The sequence below is a fragment of the Neopelma chrysocephalum genome, unplaced genomic scaffold (assembly GCF_003984885.1).
Source record: "Neopelma chrysocephalum unplaced genomic scaffold, ASM398488v2 Primary Assembly neopelma1_133, whole genome shotgun sequence".
NCBI lineage: Eukaryota > Metazoa > Chordata > Aves > Passeriformes > Pipridae > Neopelma > Neopelma chrysocephalum.
In genome coordinates this window covers 492,675-508,633 of record NW_020897795.1, presented here as the reverse complement: position 1 = coordinate 508,633, position 15,959 = coordinate 492,675, and the positions used below count along the sequence as shown (strand labels likewise).

Below are 15,959 nucleotides of genomic sequence, written 5' to 3'. Positions count from 1 at the left end.
TGGTCAACTTGGCCAACAGCAGTATTCTTGCCTTGGGAACAATAGAAAAGAAAATAACAGCCTATGCATTTATCCTTCAAATATACAACAGCATATCACTTGTTCTGAATAAACTGTAATGAGATCACAAGATTATGTGCAATTGCTGCAATAAAACAATAAGAACTACACAAAGTTGAATTTTTATTACACAACACTAATTTTACTCTACTGTTGGAATGGCAAAGTAAAATTCCAGGCTAAATTATATACATTCTTGGATATATAAATTAAAGAAGAATCAAGTCACTCTGAGTCAACACGGGCTGCACACAGAGCACAATTTTCCCCTTCAGGGAAAAAGAGAAAAGAAACTGTTGCTACTGAGAAATGCAGTGAAAAAACCCGTCATCCTGCTTTCCTTTGGGAAAGCCAGCTGGATACTGAGTGTTGGAATGTGAACAACAAAACTCTACACTAAGATTGGCTTTCTTCCATATAAAATGTACAGTTCAAATCTCAATTCTGAAATTAGGTAGGCACCAACACCGGTCTCCAGTTGGGTAAACTAAACTATCAGTTATGGCTTGTTCCTATCAACGACACAGGCTTAGATTTCCTATGCTTTTATTGACAATTAAAGCAGCAAAGGAAAAAAACCATAAGTAGAGAGTCTAAGGAAGGCTGGGAAAACAGTGGATTTGGAATATGAAGTAAGGAAGAAAAAAAGGCCTGTAGGATATATAGAGACAATTAGTGCAGCCGTACCAGCAAAGATCACAGTTAGTTTTCACTGCGACACACAGTGATGCGCAGCCTTGCTAAACTGAACACACAGATAGTTCTGTCTTCCTTTAGATCAATCAACATGATGGTGTTTCTTCACCAAAGCTCTGTGGTCACACGGCCAGCTCAGATTATTTATCTTCTTAGAAGAACATATCCTTCTTAGTACAGTAAGAACACATCCCCCAGCACAGAGTCTATATGGCAGCCTTTATTCTGGCATTTCATGACATTTGAGTGCTTGTGTTTGAAACTTGACCATTTGGAAAGGGGGAAAGGGATATTTGGAATGAAACTGATATAAGGTTGGGTCACCTGGGGCTTCTTTCTGCCGCACAACAGAACTATAAATCCATTTAAGGATCCTAAGTCAGAGTCCTCATACAATCAGGGCCAAGAACACTGCTCTCTTACACAATCCAAGAGCTTTGGATTGTACCCACTAACCATCTCTGAGTGCCACATCTAGTTCTCCAGGGTCATGAAATTAAACATGAATAATTTTATGGGCTTAAAACTGTCTACTTAATTGTCTGCTTTATATTTTTATGTTTATTTAGAATAAAATTTTCTTTGCCTGACAACACAGAAGTATTTGCAAAATCAAATAAAATTTTAAGTTATCCCATGACCCAAATGAAGAGAGTTATGCTAATGTTCAAGGGTTGTAATCTCAAACAATACTGGAGAAAACTTTTTCCATACTGATTTAGATGCAAATAATCTACTCTGGGACCTGAACTGGCAGTCTACAAACTGGACATGTGACTTGGAGAGGCTTGAAAAGTAGGCTTTAAACAGAATTGCTGCTGTAATGCTAATTGCAGAGTAATGTTCCTCTGTAATTTTGCAGTGTTGTACTTACAATTACAAATCTTAAGATAGGTGACTCAAGTAGTTTGATGAATAATCTCAGCTAGCCAAAGAGAAAAGTCTCTAGAATAGCTATATGAGAAGTTGAAAGACATTGATTACTTCGCTAAGGTTGAACTTGCTGCCAAGCTACAGATTTTTCTAACGCTAGTTGAAGTCTTGAAAACTATGCCAAGGAATCACTGAAAAGGCAGAAAAGTCAATACCTTAGGTTAAAAATTTTAAAAAACAGTTATTTTACGTTTTTGCAGACGTAGACCTAATACTGCACCAGATGGTTTTTGGTCTTTTAGACAGCTCCAGCAGGACCAACATTTTCCACCCCATGAGGTGTCCATATTATCTGGGAGGTTTTAGCCTTCTCAGACCCAGAAATGACATCCCAATACCTTTGTCAGAAGTTCTACATATCTGCACGTAAAAATAAGTCCTCTATATATCACCAGTGCAATTTCTTAAAAGGTAAAACAAAGGCAACTCCTACTGCAGAACATTTACACTGCACACACCAGAAGGCGACAGGCCAGGCTCACTGAGGCAATGCCATTCCAAGCTCTCAGTCTTATTCAGATTGCTTGCATGGCAGTAGTGGGAAGTTTAGATAGTTGTGCTTGCCTCAGGATAACTGCAGTTGAAAAGGATTCTTGAAAAAGATGTGAATGGGATCACATCAATCACTGAGACCCTCACTCCTGGCTCAATTGTTTTATTCATTTAACCCAACTTCTGCTATTAAAAAAGCTTGTCAGCTTCTGTTTAGCAGTGAGTGTCTGTGTCTGCTGATGAAGTAAAAAGAAATTTAAAAAAAATTAATTAATCAAAGTAATTGCTTACCCCAACATCTGCTCTGGGTTCCTTGTGATCAGGTAGGACACTGGTGCGGACCTGAGGGGCAGGGGGGGAAAAGCAAACAAAATATTACTTTTTTGTTGTTACATTCCAATAAGAATGTGAGAAGTGTTTATGCATTTCTTTCCTCATAGTTATGACATTCTGGAGATAAATTTAAATGGAGATATATATGCATATATAATTTAATAACAATTAATTTAATTGAAATAATTTAAGCACAATATCTGCTGGCTCCTGTGGAGAAAGTCTCTCACCGCTACCCATTTATCATTCTGAACTTTCCTGATTCTCTAAAGGGAGAAAGGCTGTGCTCAGTAGTTCCTTTCCTAAAATCAGACTCTTTGGCTCTAACCTGAATGACAGAATTCTTCATCTAGAGGTTTTTTCTGGAACCGAACTTTTCAATCACAAGTGAAAGAACACAGTACATTAAAAGGCATTTTCTCCAGATAAATACTTGCCTTTGTCAGCTGATCTGCAGCAGAAATCCTGACCCCACTCTCACTCAATGTACGGCCCTGCCTCCTCCTCCCACTTGTTGAGCATCTCTGAGCTGACAGATGTTTGTAGGCATTCACAGAAGAAAAGCCTCTGAATTCTCCCCTCCACAGGACCTGCAGTTGTATTTTCTGCAAGGTGGAGCTGCCATTGTACTCAACTACTTCCATTTCACATGAACAAATACGGGACTTACTTCTGTATTTCCCAAAATAAAGTACAGGTTGGGGGGGGTTGTCTTTAGTGTCTATATAATTTCATTGTTGAGTGGTGGTTGAGAACAGAGAACTGATTAAACAGTAAAAAATAGAAAAAGTATAAGAAAACCTCTGTAACAGACCTCTAACATGGCCTGTCTGAGCCAAAACAGCCCACTGGAATAACTTGCTGGTAAAAGCAACACACGAGGGAGAATGTACTGAGCATCCACATCTGTTTGATTACCTAGCCTAAATAACATATATTCGTTTACAGCACAGCCCCACAAGGGCAAATTTTTGGGTTGGTTTCCAAGTAAAAGTCAAACGCATTTTGCAAATCTCTCAGCAAAAGACTAATTTTGTCCATGCCCCAAAAATATGACCCTCAGTTCTTCTATTCTAGATGCAAATTACTACACAAAAAGAAACCTTTCTTTAAAACAAAGATAATTTTAATTGTCTGGTTTTTATTCTGGTTTTTATTCTAAATACATGTTGTTAGAAAGCACCAATCAAAAGTCTACCACAAGACTTGACAATGGAGAACCATGGCTTTTCTCAGTCAGCTCTTATCCCCTGATTCCCTCCACTGAGAAATTTTTTCCCACAAAAGCCTGAAGATAGTAAAAAAAAAATGCTATAATTAGTTTAATGAGGGCCAGTATACTTTAGAAATCTGTGGGAGTCCTCACTTGGATTCAATTTTACATTTAAATTTTCCCCAATAACATAACATCAGCAAGTCCAAGGCATCTGGCTTTCCACAGAAAATGAGTACAAAATTTTCAGGGCAACATTTGTATCTGAAATTTACCTTTAAATGCTTCCATTCACAAGTTAAAATAAGTGCTGATATTTCCTTGCTGGTGATGCATATCTTACCCTTTTGGAGCTGGAGAAATAACTCAGAGCAGATCTGCTTCTTACAAGAAAGATACGGTATCAATGCCAGGCCAAAAATGCTACATTATTTTAAAATGCTAAAAAGCTGTTCCATGTGCTAGCCTTGAACAGGTAACACCTGGCCCAACATGCAAGGGTGGTATTTTAATTTTCTAATTATTATAGATATTTATTCAAGACCCACAAACAAATAATTTAAGAATGAACCTTTCTCTTCATCCCTGACTTATAGGAAATATATTTGTAACCCAGTAGCAGTTTAGCAAGTATTTTAAAACGTGTGCATGTTTTGCATGATACTAAGGTGTGCTTTGGAGCAAGAGAAAGCTCAAGTATCTTTTATGCTTACTGAAATCAATGGATTAAATCAATAGAACACACATTTAAAATCATAGAATATTCATTCCTTCTTTTGCTGGATGAAGTCTCAATTCTGGAGAACATACTTCTATTTTTCTGACCCAGTAGAGAATTGGAAAGGGATGCCAACACCTGATTAACCTGCAGCCTTCCATATAACAAAAACTTATTTTTTAATTCCAAATGAAGTTAAAACATGGAAACAATTTCTGTTGGTTTTTCGAATACTTTTTGGGTTGGCTACATGTTTGTTTGTTTTCATCTAGTTTTAACCACTTTATAACCAGTAGTTGTACAGCCAAATGTAACACTGTGGTGTTTGGTGGGACTGACATTAGACTGCACCTCGTTTCTCTCTGATATACATTTCTTTTTAAAGGAAATTGGGTGTCTTGATCCAAGTGTGTGTGCAAATACATATAACTTTAGAAATAGTTTTATTATTTAATATTTATTAAAAAGAGAATTCACACATGTGTATGTCTATACATACATGGGAGCTGATTCCTTTAATGTCTATTGGTTGAGTTCCCAAACAAACTCTCCTAATACTGCAATTATCAGGGTCCCATTACGAGGTGTTCATATAGGCCCAAGCAAACCTCATTACAAATACAGTCAGAAAGCTTGTAACCAATTATAAAACATAAGAAACAACTCAAGTCTAGTCCCAATCCACAAAATGAAAGAGGAAAAAAAGGAGAGAAATACAAAGGATCTGAAAGACAAAATATCCTCCCAGTACAGACTATGCTGAATTGGAAGGGACCCACAAGGATCATCGAATCCAGCTCTCAGCCCTGCACAGGACCATCCCCAAGAGTCACACCATGTGACTCTACTTTTTTAAAACCTCTTCATAAACCAGCTTTTCCCTAATGGCACCAATAGTATTCTAGAAGAACTACAATACATAAATGCAAACAAAAAGTCGGATTTTAATCCCAAGTAGCCACTACTCTGTTAGAATTTCAGTTCTCATTAATTATTTTAGATTTTCCTGAGAAAAATGCTAACCTCTCGATGGTGAGTTTATTCACAACTGGGGTAAGACCACAATTCACTGTAGTAGCACACACTACAGCCTTACTCTTCCAGACAAGAGATGTATGAAGAGATCAAAAAGATGTGCAAGAAAGACAGCTTGTAACCTAAGCTAAATGCAAAATGTTTAGGGCAAGTGTTCATTCAGTGATTCTGTTTGTCAAATAATACAGTTATCTTGTATACATCACAGCTGCCTGTACTAGGAAGAACACCAGGGAACTACAGTGAATATCATGATACATTTAATTTTATTGAAATGTCATACAGAACAATATGCAATGAGTAGTTATCCTTATACTTTCTAGTACATTTATCGCAGACATATCTGTCCAATTCCTCTAGGCATAAATGCTAAATTCAGCTTTAATTAGCTGTCCTTTAGTACAAGGCAGTTTCATGTGATTAAAAAGAGCATTTCTTTCAGTCATTTGTGGCAGTCTGGGCCACATCCACACACACTGTCAAAGTTCAGAAAATTGAATCATTATCATTACTGAATCTTTTGTGCCTGCCCTTAATTAAGGCCTTTGAATTTCAGTTTATGATTAAAGGCCATGTTTGGCTGGCACTCATGTTTTGCAAACAAATAATGCTAGATCCTTTTTTTAGTTACTCTAGATTTTACTCCATCAAATCAACAGTGGCTTCCAACGATTTCCCAGTACTCACTGCTGTTGGCTGCTTAAATGCACTACTCTGTCACCACTGTTACATGCTTCTGGCATCTCATGACAACTAAGTACAAACCACATCAGGCAAGGCATAGGATAAAAGAGACTAGTGAAAGTAGTTACTGAAACATTGACTTATGCTCTTTCAATACAGCACCTTCCAGGAAAGCATTCACAGCTTCAGTATAACTTCGGCAGTCATGTAGGAACACAACATGCAAACATTTACCCGGGTGTGCTGTGGGACCATGACCATCTGCACCTTTCTTTCCCCCACAGGGAAAAAGGACTCTGATCTCTGCTAACACAGCCACCACAACTCCACAGACAGCTGCTATGGACAGTCAGCCCCATCCTCACCACCACTACCTGCCTGCCAGGCAGCACCACCCATCAGAGTCAGGGAGAAACTACATTTCTTGGCACTTTTCAGTCTGAGAAGTTGTAGTTTCATGTATATGTGCTGGACAAGCTGAAAATGCTGAAATTGCTGCTGGGTTCTGCAACAACATCGGTCAGCTTTTATAGGATAGGATCCATTCCAGTGCATGCAGCAAATTAATTTTTAAAAGAAGATATTGTACATTCACCAGCTATTTATTTTCATCATATAGATTAACAATTTGCTAAATAGTTCAATCAACATGTCGTAGTCAGCAAAGTAAAACACTTCCATCAATACTTTGTTGGATATGTGCTTATTGGATGGAGGACAACGCCAATACAGTAATTTTCCAACCTTTAGAGCATAATTATTTCTAAGAGTCCATATAAAGCAAAAGAGAAAATCTTTTCCCCTTAGGCACGTAAGCAGTATTGCAGGGTTTACAGTTCCAGTGGAAAAGTTGCTGTGCAGAGACACTAATAAATGTTAAAAATTAGTTAAAGATGAAACTAATAAAGGGAACGTAAGCTATAGCAACTTATAGCAATGCTTTTGCAGTGTTATAATATACATTATTATTATCTATTATTTAAATTCAAAATAAAAATTATAAAATATCATATGCATACATTTCCCCACTATAGATAGTACTGCATGCATAGGGAAAATAATACTTGCTGTGCACCAACTTGACAGTTTCATGTGTTTATTTATCTGAAAAGGTCAAACAGAAGGACAGGCCTATCTGTGTATGACTGGATACTCTTTAAAGGCAGTGTTTGATCATAACTCTCTTGCAGTGTGGAGTCAGAATCTTTCACTTGTGCAGAATTGACACTATGTACGAGCTCCAGGCACCCTTTTCAAGACTTAATATGAGGATAATAGAAAACACATACTTCTCAGTCTCTAAGAATCAGCATACACTGCTTGTTATGCAGACTTCTCTACAGCTGAATATCTTTTTCTGTGTAGGCTGCACCTTTCTATGCTTTCTAGAGAAGAGTAATAACACATGGCAGAAGAGAAGCATTACAAGATCCCCCTGAGCAAAGAGTGAGGTTAACAGAATTTAACAGCTTATGTAGGTGCATAACTAGGTGTATGAACAATGAGCAGAAAAGCATGAAAGTCTTCAATATTTGATTACAAATACAGTTTTGTTTGTTTATTTTTACAGTTTGGGCATTTGATCAGAACTGCCTTAAAAAAACACCCACAGTTCAAAAAAAATCAGATTACTTAAGAAATCCCTGTGTACTGAGTGCACCGGTAATACCAACATAAAATACAGCAACAAAAAACATACCAACTCTGCAACATCCACATGGGAGCTGGAACAGACCAACTGACAGAAAAGATCTACACATTATGAGTGCTTTGGGGCATGCTACAGAGAGTCAGATCTGACCCAGTAAGACGTCTTAACTCAGTCTAATTGCCAGCCATACCAGAGCTCTACCACTTTGCACTGTGCCTCTATGGAAAAAAACACCAACCGTATCCATACAAAGGCTCAGTGTAGCTCCAATTCCAAGAGGAGGCTCCAGCTTGGGTCCAGGGCCCAACTCAGCATGGCTCACAGCTCCAGCTGCTGACACTCAGTCTGAAAACTATCAAACACAGCTAAGAACTGACTGTACAGGTGATGTGCTAGGAGGAAAAAAGGCAGCTCCCATTAATGGTCTTTCCCCCCAAAGCACTAAGATCACACACACAGCTTCTTCCTCAGCACGCTCCAAACCTTAAAATCACAAAGCTGAAAAGCACACATTTGGAAAAAAGTTGTAACAACTCCCTCATATTGAGGTCTATTCTCTTCCACAGCTATTCATACAATAACTAACTAACTCATGAAGGTAAAGTCCTAAGTTTGATTTGTCTCTTGATGTCACTGGAAATAAGAAAAAGATGTCAAATTTATCCATGCAAACCTAAGTCATCTTTAATACATTTTCGGTGTACACAATGAAAAAATGAAAGGAAGAAACTGTTTATTTACCTTGTTAACATAGCACACAGCATGAGCACTGGATTCAATTTTTTTAACTTATTTGAAACAGCTTTTTATTTTCTACAGAGAAAGATCTGTCAGCTGTAAGGTTATATGAGAGATTAAAAGTGACAGAGAATAATGGTCTTTATAAATTAGAGATAATTAACATTTGAGTCTTAGCATCATTAAAAATAGATGTTCTTCTGCTACCAGTAATTAATTTGCTCTTTATTGAAACTTGGGGTACAGATACTCTGCCAATATCAGTTGCTGCAGAACACTGCTTTTCAGGGAGAGGGAAAAGTCACGTACTGCTGCACCCAGTAAAGTCTGAGCTAAGAGTCAATGCAGACCTGTGCTGCAAAACATTCTTGTTTTGCATAGTGAGCTCACCATCACTCCCCTCCTGAGCGGCTCCGAGCAAAACATGACCTTTGCACTGTGCTTTCAGTGCACAACTTGCACCCAGGAAGAAACACCTACAAGTGATGGTTCAAGCACTGCAGGGATCTGAAACACCACCAGTTCTCAGCTGCAGTGACAGGGAAGTGCCACAGCACTCACCTGCTTCAAATCCCTCCCCAGGGATAAGTGCTGGCTGACAGAGAGCATCGTGTTGCTGTTTGGTTGGATGCTTATTAGTCAGCTGCTTTTTTCAAGCAGTCGAATTTTTGCAATCAATGACCACTAGCAGCAAACTAATGGAAGTGCAGGCTTTTTCCTCAGTCTCTCAGGTTTTTTGAACAAAGCCCAATCATGTGAAGCAGCCTTCTAAAGTCTAAATAGGTGCTGAATATTCTAGGCATTTCCTCAGTTACAATTTTAATAAAATATAATAAAACAACCTGTTTGAAGTCCATAGCCATTACAATCAGCCGGCAAGCCTTTCCCCTTCCCCATCATAATCTCCAGGAATGACCCCCTTAAAGTCTGTTTCATACTGGGAACAATCTGCAAAATTTGAAAAGTAAAAATCCCCTTCAAAGTGCTCCTGATGTCTGCTCTTGCCTGCTTTCTTGCACTGCAAATTCACAGAAGGTAAAATCTGGCTTCTGTCAGCAAGCTACTGATGCAGCATTCCTAAGCTCTTTTGGCTATTCATTTACAAGGGCCAGCCAACAGGGAGTTCTTACTTGCTCAAATCCAAATACCTCAGGCTGGTTATTGCAATTCCACTACCCAAAAATCACTGAGACTGACTCCGCAATCCCAAAAAAGCAGTAGTTAACCGCAGCCAAGGAAATCCAGATGTTCTGACAAATTATATCCCAAAGAATACTCACTCCAGAATGATTAAGAAAATATGACCTAGGAATATACATAGGCTTTTTAATCACACTTTTTCACCCCACTCCCCCTACACCTAGCTGTGCATATTGCTTCTGGAAAATGTGACTATCTGGCAGTCTCTCAGTCTGTCTGTCTGTCTTGCTCCCCTGACGCAGCAGACTATAACCCAAGCGTTCAAGCAGGAATTTCAAGGAAAAAATGCCCTTCTAGAATGCAAGATTTCAGCAATGCTCACAGGGCCTGAGGCAGCTCGGTAAAAAAAGAGGAAAAAAAGAATCTCATTTCCATATGAGTATCAGAGAACCTGTGCCAAAAAACCATGCTAGAGAAGCCAAGGAGAAAACTTGTACTCTAACTACTTATTTCAGGGGAGACTTGAGAAGATACAAGCCAAGGGTGGTGAAAAGCACATACAGTTGTCTGATGCACAGCCAGTCAACTCAGTCTCTCTTCAGCATATGACGCACAACACGAATTAAAGCAAATATTGCTGGACTGATCAGGTGAGCTCAACAGCAATATAAAATTCCTAGAACATGATCTTCTGCATCAAAATTTCAGTAAAATTTGCACTTTGACTCTGAATATCTTGACAAAATAAATTGAAATCCCTTTTTTCCTTTACTGAATAAACAGTCTTTTCTTGAGTATGCTAAAATCTGCATTCCATAACTTGTATCTATTGCCATAAAAAGCACATAAAAACCTTACTATAAATTAAACACAACACCATTTCCACTGATGAGCCAGTTACTTACAATAAATAGGGTTTATATTTGCATCTTGTAGAGGTATTTCCAACACGCCCAGTTCCTCAACAGATTGCAACATCTACTCAAATGGCAAAAGGTTATGCAGGTATTAAACACAGAAAAAAAGATCTTGCTGCCTTAAACAAGTTCAGAGCTTTCAATACTCTGCACAAACTATCCCTGTCTTCTGACTCATGGGAGGAGCTGAAAAGGAGAACTCGGAATTTCAAATGCAACTGGAGCAGTCACATCTCCCGTACACACCCCTCCAAAGTTCCCTCTAGAAGCTGGTGTTATCCCTCTGTCAACATGTGAATGCACAGCCAGCTGGGGACCTTAAATTCAATATTTTGAATGAGTTACTTTTATGTGAGGTACTGAACTAACCAAATATCAGCTCCCACAGAAGCAAAAAGTCATCATAACATTACCAAAAAAAAAAAAAAAACAAAACAAAAAAGAGTTGAAGATTTTATATCCCCTATTGCTTGTTTTTAGGTAACTTCTTAACAAAAGTTTTTAAATTTTAAAGTGAACATTTTAGAGCAATTATGCTCAGCGAGTCAGTCTCGACCTTCTTCATTTCCCACTGGGTGTCTCCCACAGGGAATTCCAGCAGTGGATTTTCCCTGAAGTTACTGCTACATGCAGCTGCAGCAGTGGCATCACCAGAAAGAACTTTTGTGAAGACTTAAAATGATCAACATCAATTCCCTACAGTTGTGTGCCATGTTTACAAGCAGGGCCACCCATTCGGATACTGGACATGGGTGAGATGTTGAGAGATGCAGAGGAAGCCGCATATGAGAGAATATGAGCAGAGTACACATTTTCTGACTCCCCTCAAAAGCAGTCATAAAAGTCTGAAAAACAACCAAGAGTCTGATATTTTCAATAAAAAGAACTATTAGCAACACAGGACTGTAAAAACCTTCAGGTCATTTGTTTTATATTTTACTGTCACAGACATCACATAATAAAACTCCCTTCCCCTATTTTTGAACTACACCTTGAAATTATTTTAATTTCTTCTCCCTCCCTTCTGACTAGAAGGTCATTCAAAAAAATGATTGCAATAATAGTTCAGAGTAATTTTCTAATTTGTTGCCCAGCATTATTCATGGGGAGTTTATACTCATTTGCTCTTCTGCCAACATGGTCTTTTAGCTAAGTAATTATTTTCTGTTCCTCAGACTGGTCTCCTGATGTATTAATAAGAGAGGAATCATATGCCATCTCGTACTTCATTTTGTTAGGATAATAAGCCAAGGTTTTCCAATTCACTGTCAGACAATAAGCTCTCCATTCCCCAGATCATATTATGTGTTCCAGTCCTATTCATCTTTCTTGAACACAAATGATCCAATTACTGACAGCTTTCCAGAAAAGGCCTAACTTGTGTATATGGAACGGAGCTCCCTGGATTCATCTGGGAATCAATCCTGTTTGCCTCTCTCCACTGCATTGGATCTGCTGCTCAGTCACACTTTGAACAACCAATTTACCTGTGTTGTCCTTCACACAATTTGTTTCTGATGCATGAAGTCTTTGCTCATCCAAAAAGTTCATGTTAGTAGAAAAACACAAGGTCATGTACTTTGAGACTACTGTATTTCATCCTATTTCTATTATTCTTGAATGAGTGCCTTGAAGCAGTTCCATGGGTAAAGAATTGTATCAGCTTTTCCCTTCGGAGAACTAAGGGAACTTTCTGCACACAACAAATTTTTCTCTAATATGTGGAAGCTGAAGGACTCACATAAATGTCCAGAAAAGCAAGGAAAACAATATTCATCAATAAGGACTTTTTTTTGTACTTATGACTGTTCATGATGATGTTTAAAAAGAGTTGAGGCTACGGTCTGGTGGTGTTATTACCTAATGGATGGTAATTCACATATATTTCGGGCAACTATGGGTAAAATTGCTCTTCAGATTTACTGAGGTAGAAGGCATAAAAATAGGTTAGACAGATGAGAGGGAGCACATAAATTTTGGGGGGGCTTGCTACGAGCTCTATTTGCTTTGCCTTAAAAGACAGGATCTATCTATTAATAAAAGTGCATTTTAACAAGCTTATAGCTGTACTTCCATAGATAATGGCCCTTCCAAGCTGTAGAACTGCAGTACTGTCATGAGAACTACTATTGTGTCCAGGGCTCCCACGTGTTTCATCCATATTGCTATCAATCCACACTTGAGGGGAGCAAGGAATTTTTCTCACAAAAACCTCCAGAAGACCCTGGGAAAAGAAATCTCCCCAACTACCCAAATATAAACACTCCCAACTATCCAAATATAAACATTTCCAAAACTGTCTACAAAGAAAATATGTACAAAATAATTTTTTCATTTGACAAGGCATTTTGTTCTTGGACTAAAACAGTTAAACCTGCATAACTGGAATTAAATTCTTAAGTATGTAAATGCTAAAACAAATAACCTCCTGATCAGACATCTTTAAACAAACAGACAGTCTTTGATAGTGCTCTGCCCTTTGCACAACCTCCCTCTCTTCTGACATGAGAAACTGAAAGGGGGTTTATTTATTTATTTATTGAATAAATTCATTGCTGGCTTTAGAAGTGGTTTCAAGACAAACATGCCATCTCCCTCACAATCTAAATTAGTTTCTGCTTTAAAGGAAGAAGCAGGTATCACTGAAAGCAGGTATCACCAGTAGCACCTTATTGTACTGTGTAGCAACCTAACAGCTTTGTACCTAACAAGAGAAGGTAAAAAAGCAGATATCACACAGCTCCTTTGGTCCCTCTTGTAACAGGGACAGGTTTATATTAAGAGCATTTCATTTTTCTATCACTGATATCATATTCACAGTCACTTCCGCATAAAATGCACATGATTTTGCTCTCAAAACCACTTTACAGGAAGATTGCTTTTCCTCACCTGAGTATGTGTCACTGTGCCTAATTGCCATATTAAGATAAACCCTTTTTCAGCCCCTACATTGTCAATTTTAATTTTTTTAAGCATAACTGCAATCTGCAAGGCATGGTAATCCTTGTCTCTAAGCATGATAAAGCTCTTGCAGAGATGTTACTTAAAACCAAATAAGCTATGAGCACCCTACTTTCAGACTGATAAGTAGGCTCAGGAAAGCTGATAGTCATGGCTGCCTGTGCTAAGTAATTAAATTCTGATTCTTATTCACACCTTGTGCATCATAAAGACATCAGGTATTTATTTCTAAGTAATCATTTTCTTCTCTCAGAATTTATATTCTGATGATGCTAAAAGAGCCTCAGGCTCAGAATAAACATCAAGTATATTTAAATATTTTCCCTACTCAGAAAAAATAAAATAGAAAGTGGTAATTTTCTGGGATTGTTTCAATGATGCTCTAGCTGCAAATAAACAGAACATATTAGGAACAGTATTCTCAGCAAAGATGTTCAGGTCTGAAATTTGGCTATGCTTCTATTTCCAGAAGTCATTTATAAATTCTTTCTTGCTTTTATCTTGCATCTTCTTATTTGGAAAATCAGCAGGATAATGTTTTCTGGGAAAGATTGTATCTGTTATTAGACAAGCTGATAAAAGATGAAAACAGACACTTTTCTTAGCACATGAAGTCTCCTTCGGGAACTCAACAAAGCTTGTGCTCCTGAAAAATTGTATATTTTCTCCATCATATTTGCTTGTCTAACAAAAGGCTACCTACTCCTATGGACCCTTAGATCACGCCCAAAATGCTGTTAAGTTATGACAGAAAACAGACGCAGCCTCTGTGGTTTTCTCTGATGTTTCCAAGTCAAGCCATCTCCATTCCAGCCCAGTAGACATATTTTCTGCAAAATATCCAAATATCAGCCACAACACTACAGCTTCTTAAAAATTAAGGTGCCACAACCAGGTGACAGGAAAGTTATAGCACAAACTTTGGTAACAGCTTTCCCCCCCTCTCATATTTTACACACTTCTTTTTCACTTTTGATTCACAGGATAATTTTTCACCATCACATCCTTTGTTGCTGCCAGCAGTGCTCTGCTACCATGACAGTGCTTGCTGACTCACCATTCACTTCCTCAGCAAGCGACATGAAATAGTATTGGCTGCAGAGATTTAAAGTCAGTATTGTATCTCAGGATACATACAAATTGACACCAGGAATGGGAATAGAAAATTTTAAATAGGCAAGTATTTCAATGCCACTGAACAGAAACTCCACTTTTAAAAAATACTCTGTCAGTAAACAGCCTTAGCTAGAAGTATAGCTCCTAAAAAGTCTAATTGGTTTGGGGAAATGTATGATATTCTTTATGATTTGAGTTCAGATCTAAATAAATCAGCTTCTGGAAGATACCTGCATTTTAAATCATTAACAATTCTCAGAGAGATCAACATAAATATTAGAAAACATTTAGAAAATGAGCCTACAGTAAGAGTAGGGGGTAAATAAATCACATGCACATTTTAGCAGGAAATGTTTTATGCCATGCAGATTAGATGACACAGATTTGACTTCTCTCTAAAAAAGTCCAAGGAACAGATACATCTTGCCATAGATGATGTAAACTTGCATAACTTTTAATGGGTCACTACAGATACTGCAACATCTTGAGAAGGGACTTTTGAAAACAGGTAGAAGATTTATCTGCTTAATAAATTGCACATAGTCTATACTTCCAAAAATGTGTTGGTAGACTTATGTATCATAAGGCTGTATGTCATAAGCTGTATGCATCATAATTCATCCAAGTATAGAGCAGTCTCCCTTCTTCCACACTCAGTAGAATCTTTTTCCCTGACACAGGGAAAAATTATTTATAAAAGAAAAGCATTTTAATACATGATGAAGTATATGAATGGTAGTTTACATGTGAAAATATGGTAATCTCTTCAGCCTCAGGACAGGCTGTGATGTAGTGCCCTGAACTGCAGAGCATCCTATAGGCTGACAGGATAGCAGTTGTTCTAGAAAATTAATGTTTAGAGGCTTCCCCTTCCACAATTTGTATCCAAAAAGGGAAAATATATACGCAACAAAGAAAAGCTTATAAGTGAAAGGGTGTTGTATTCATAGAACATCTTCCAACTCATGCTACAAGTTCTGTATGAATTATTACGGGCCCTCTGCATCCAACGTAACTATTATAGTAGAATCATAGAATCATTAAGGTTAGAAAAGACCTCAAAGAGTAGTTCTCCAAACTCGACCATCTTGTAGGTGGGTCCTTCAAACAAAAATCAGAAGCAAGACAAATCCCCACTGGACAAAAATGCATGAATTTTTATCTGACTAATTCTAGGAAACATTTCCAGACGTGAACTAATTTAGCATAAATTGCTATGCTTGTGTGCCAAGTTTTCTAATAAACCCCGTGCAATTTCCAACGTTAAAAAAG

At 37.8% G+C, this 15,959-nt stretch overlaps 1 protein-coding gene across 5 annotated transcripts in view; it reads right to left on the bottom strand.

Moving 5' to 3' along the window:
• INPP4B (inositol polyphosphate-4-phosphatase type II B) overlaps positions 1 to 15,959 on the bottom strand; it is a 312,873-nt gene that overhangs the window by 125,109 nt on the left and 171,805 nt on the right. For all 5 annotated transcript variants that reach the window (XM_027698885.1, XM_027698882.1, XM_027698884.1 and 2 more), the window contains one exon: positions 2,473 to 2,523. In XM_027698885.1, coding sequence (XP_027554686.1) covers positions 2,473 to 2,523 — 51 coding nt within the window. The remainder of the gene's footprint in view (positions 1 to 2,472; positions 2,524 to 15,959) is intronic.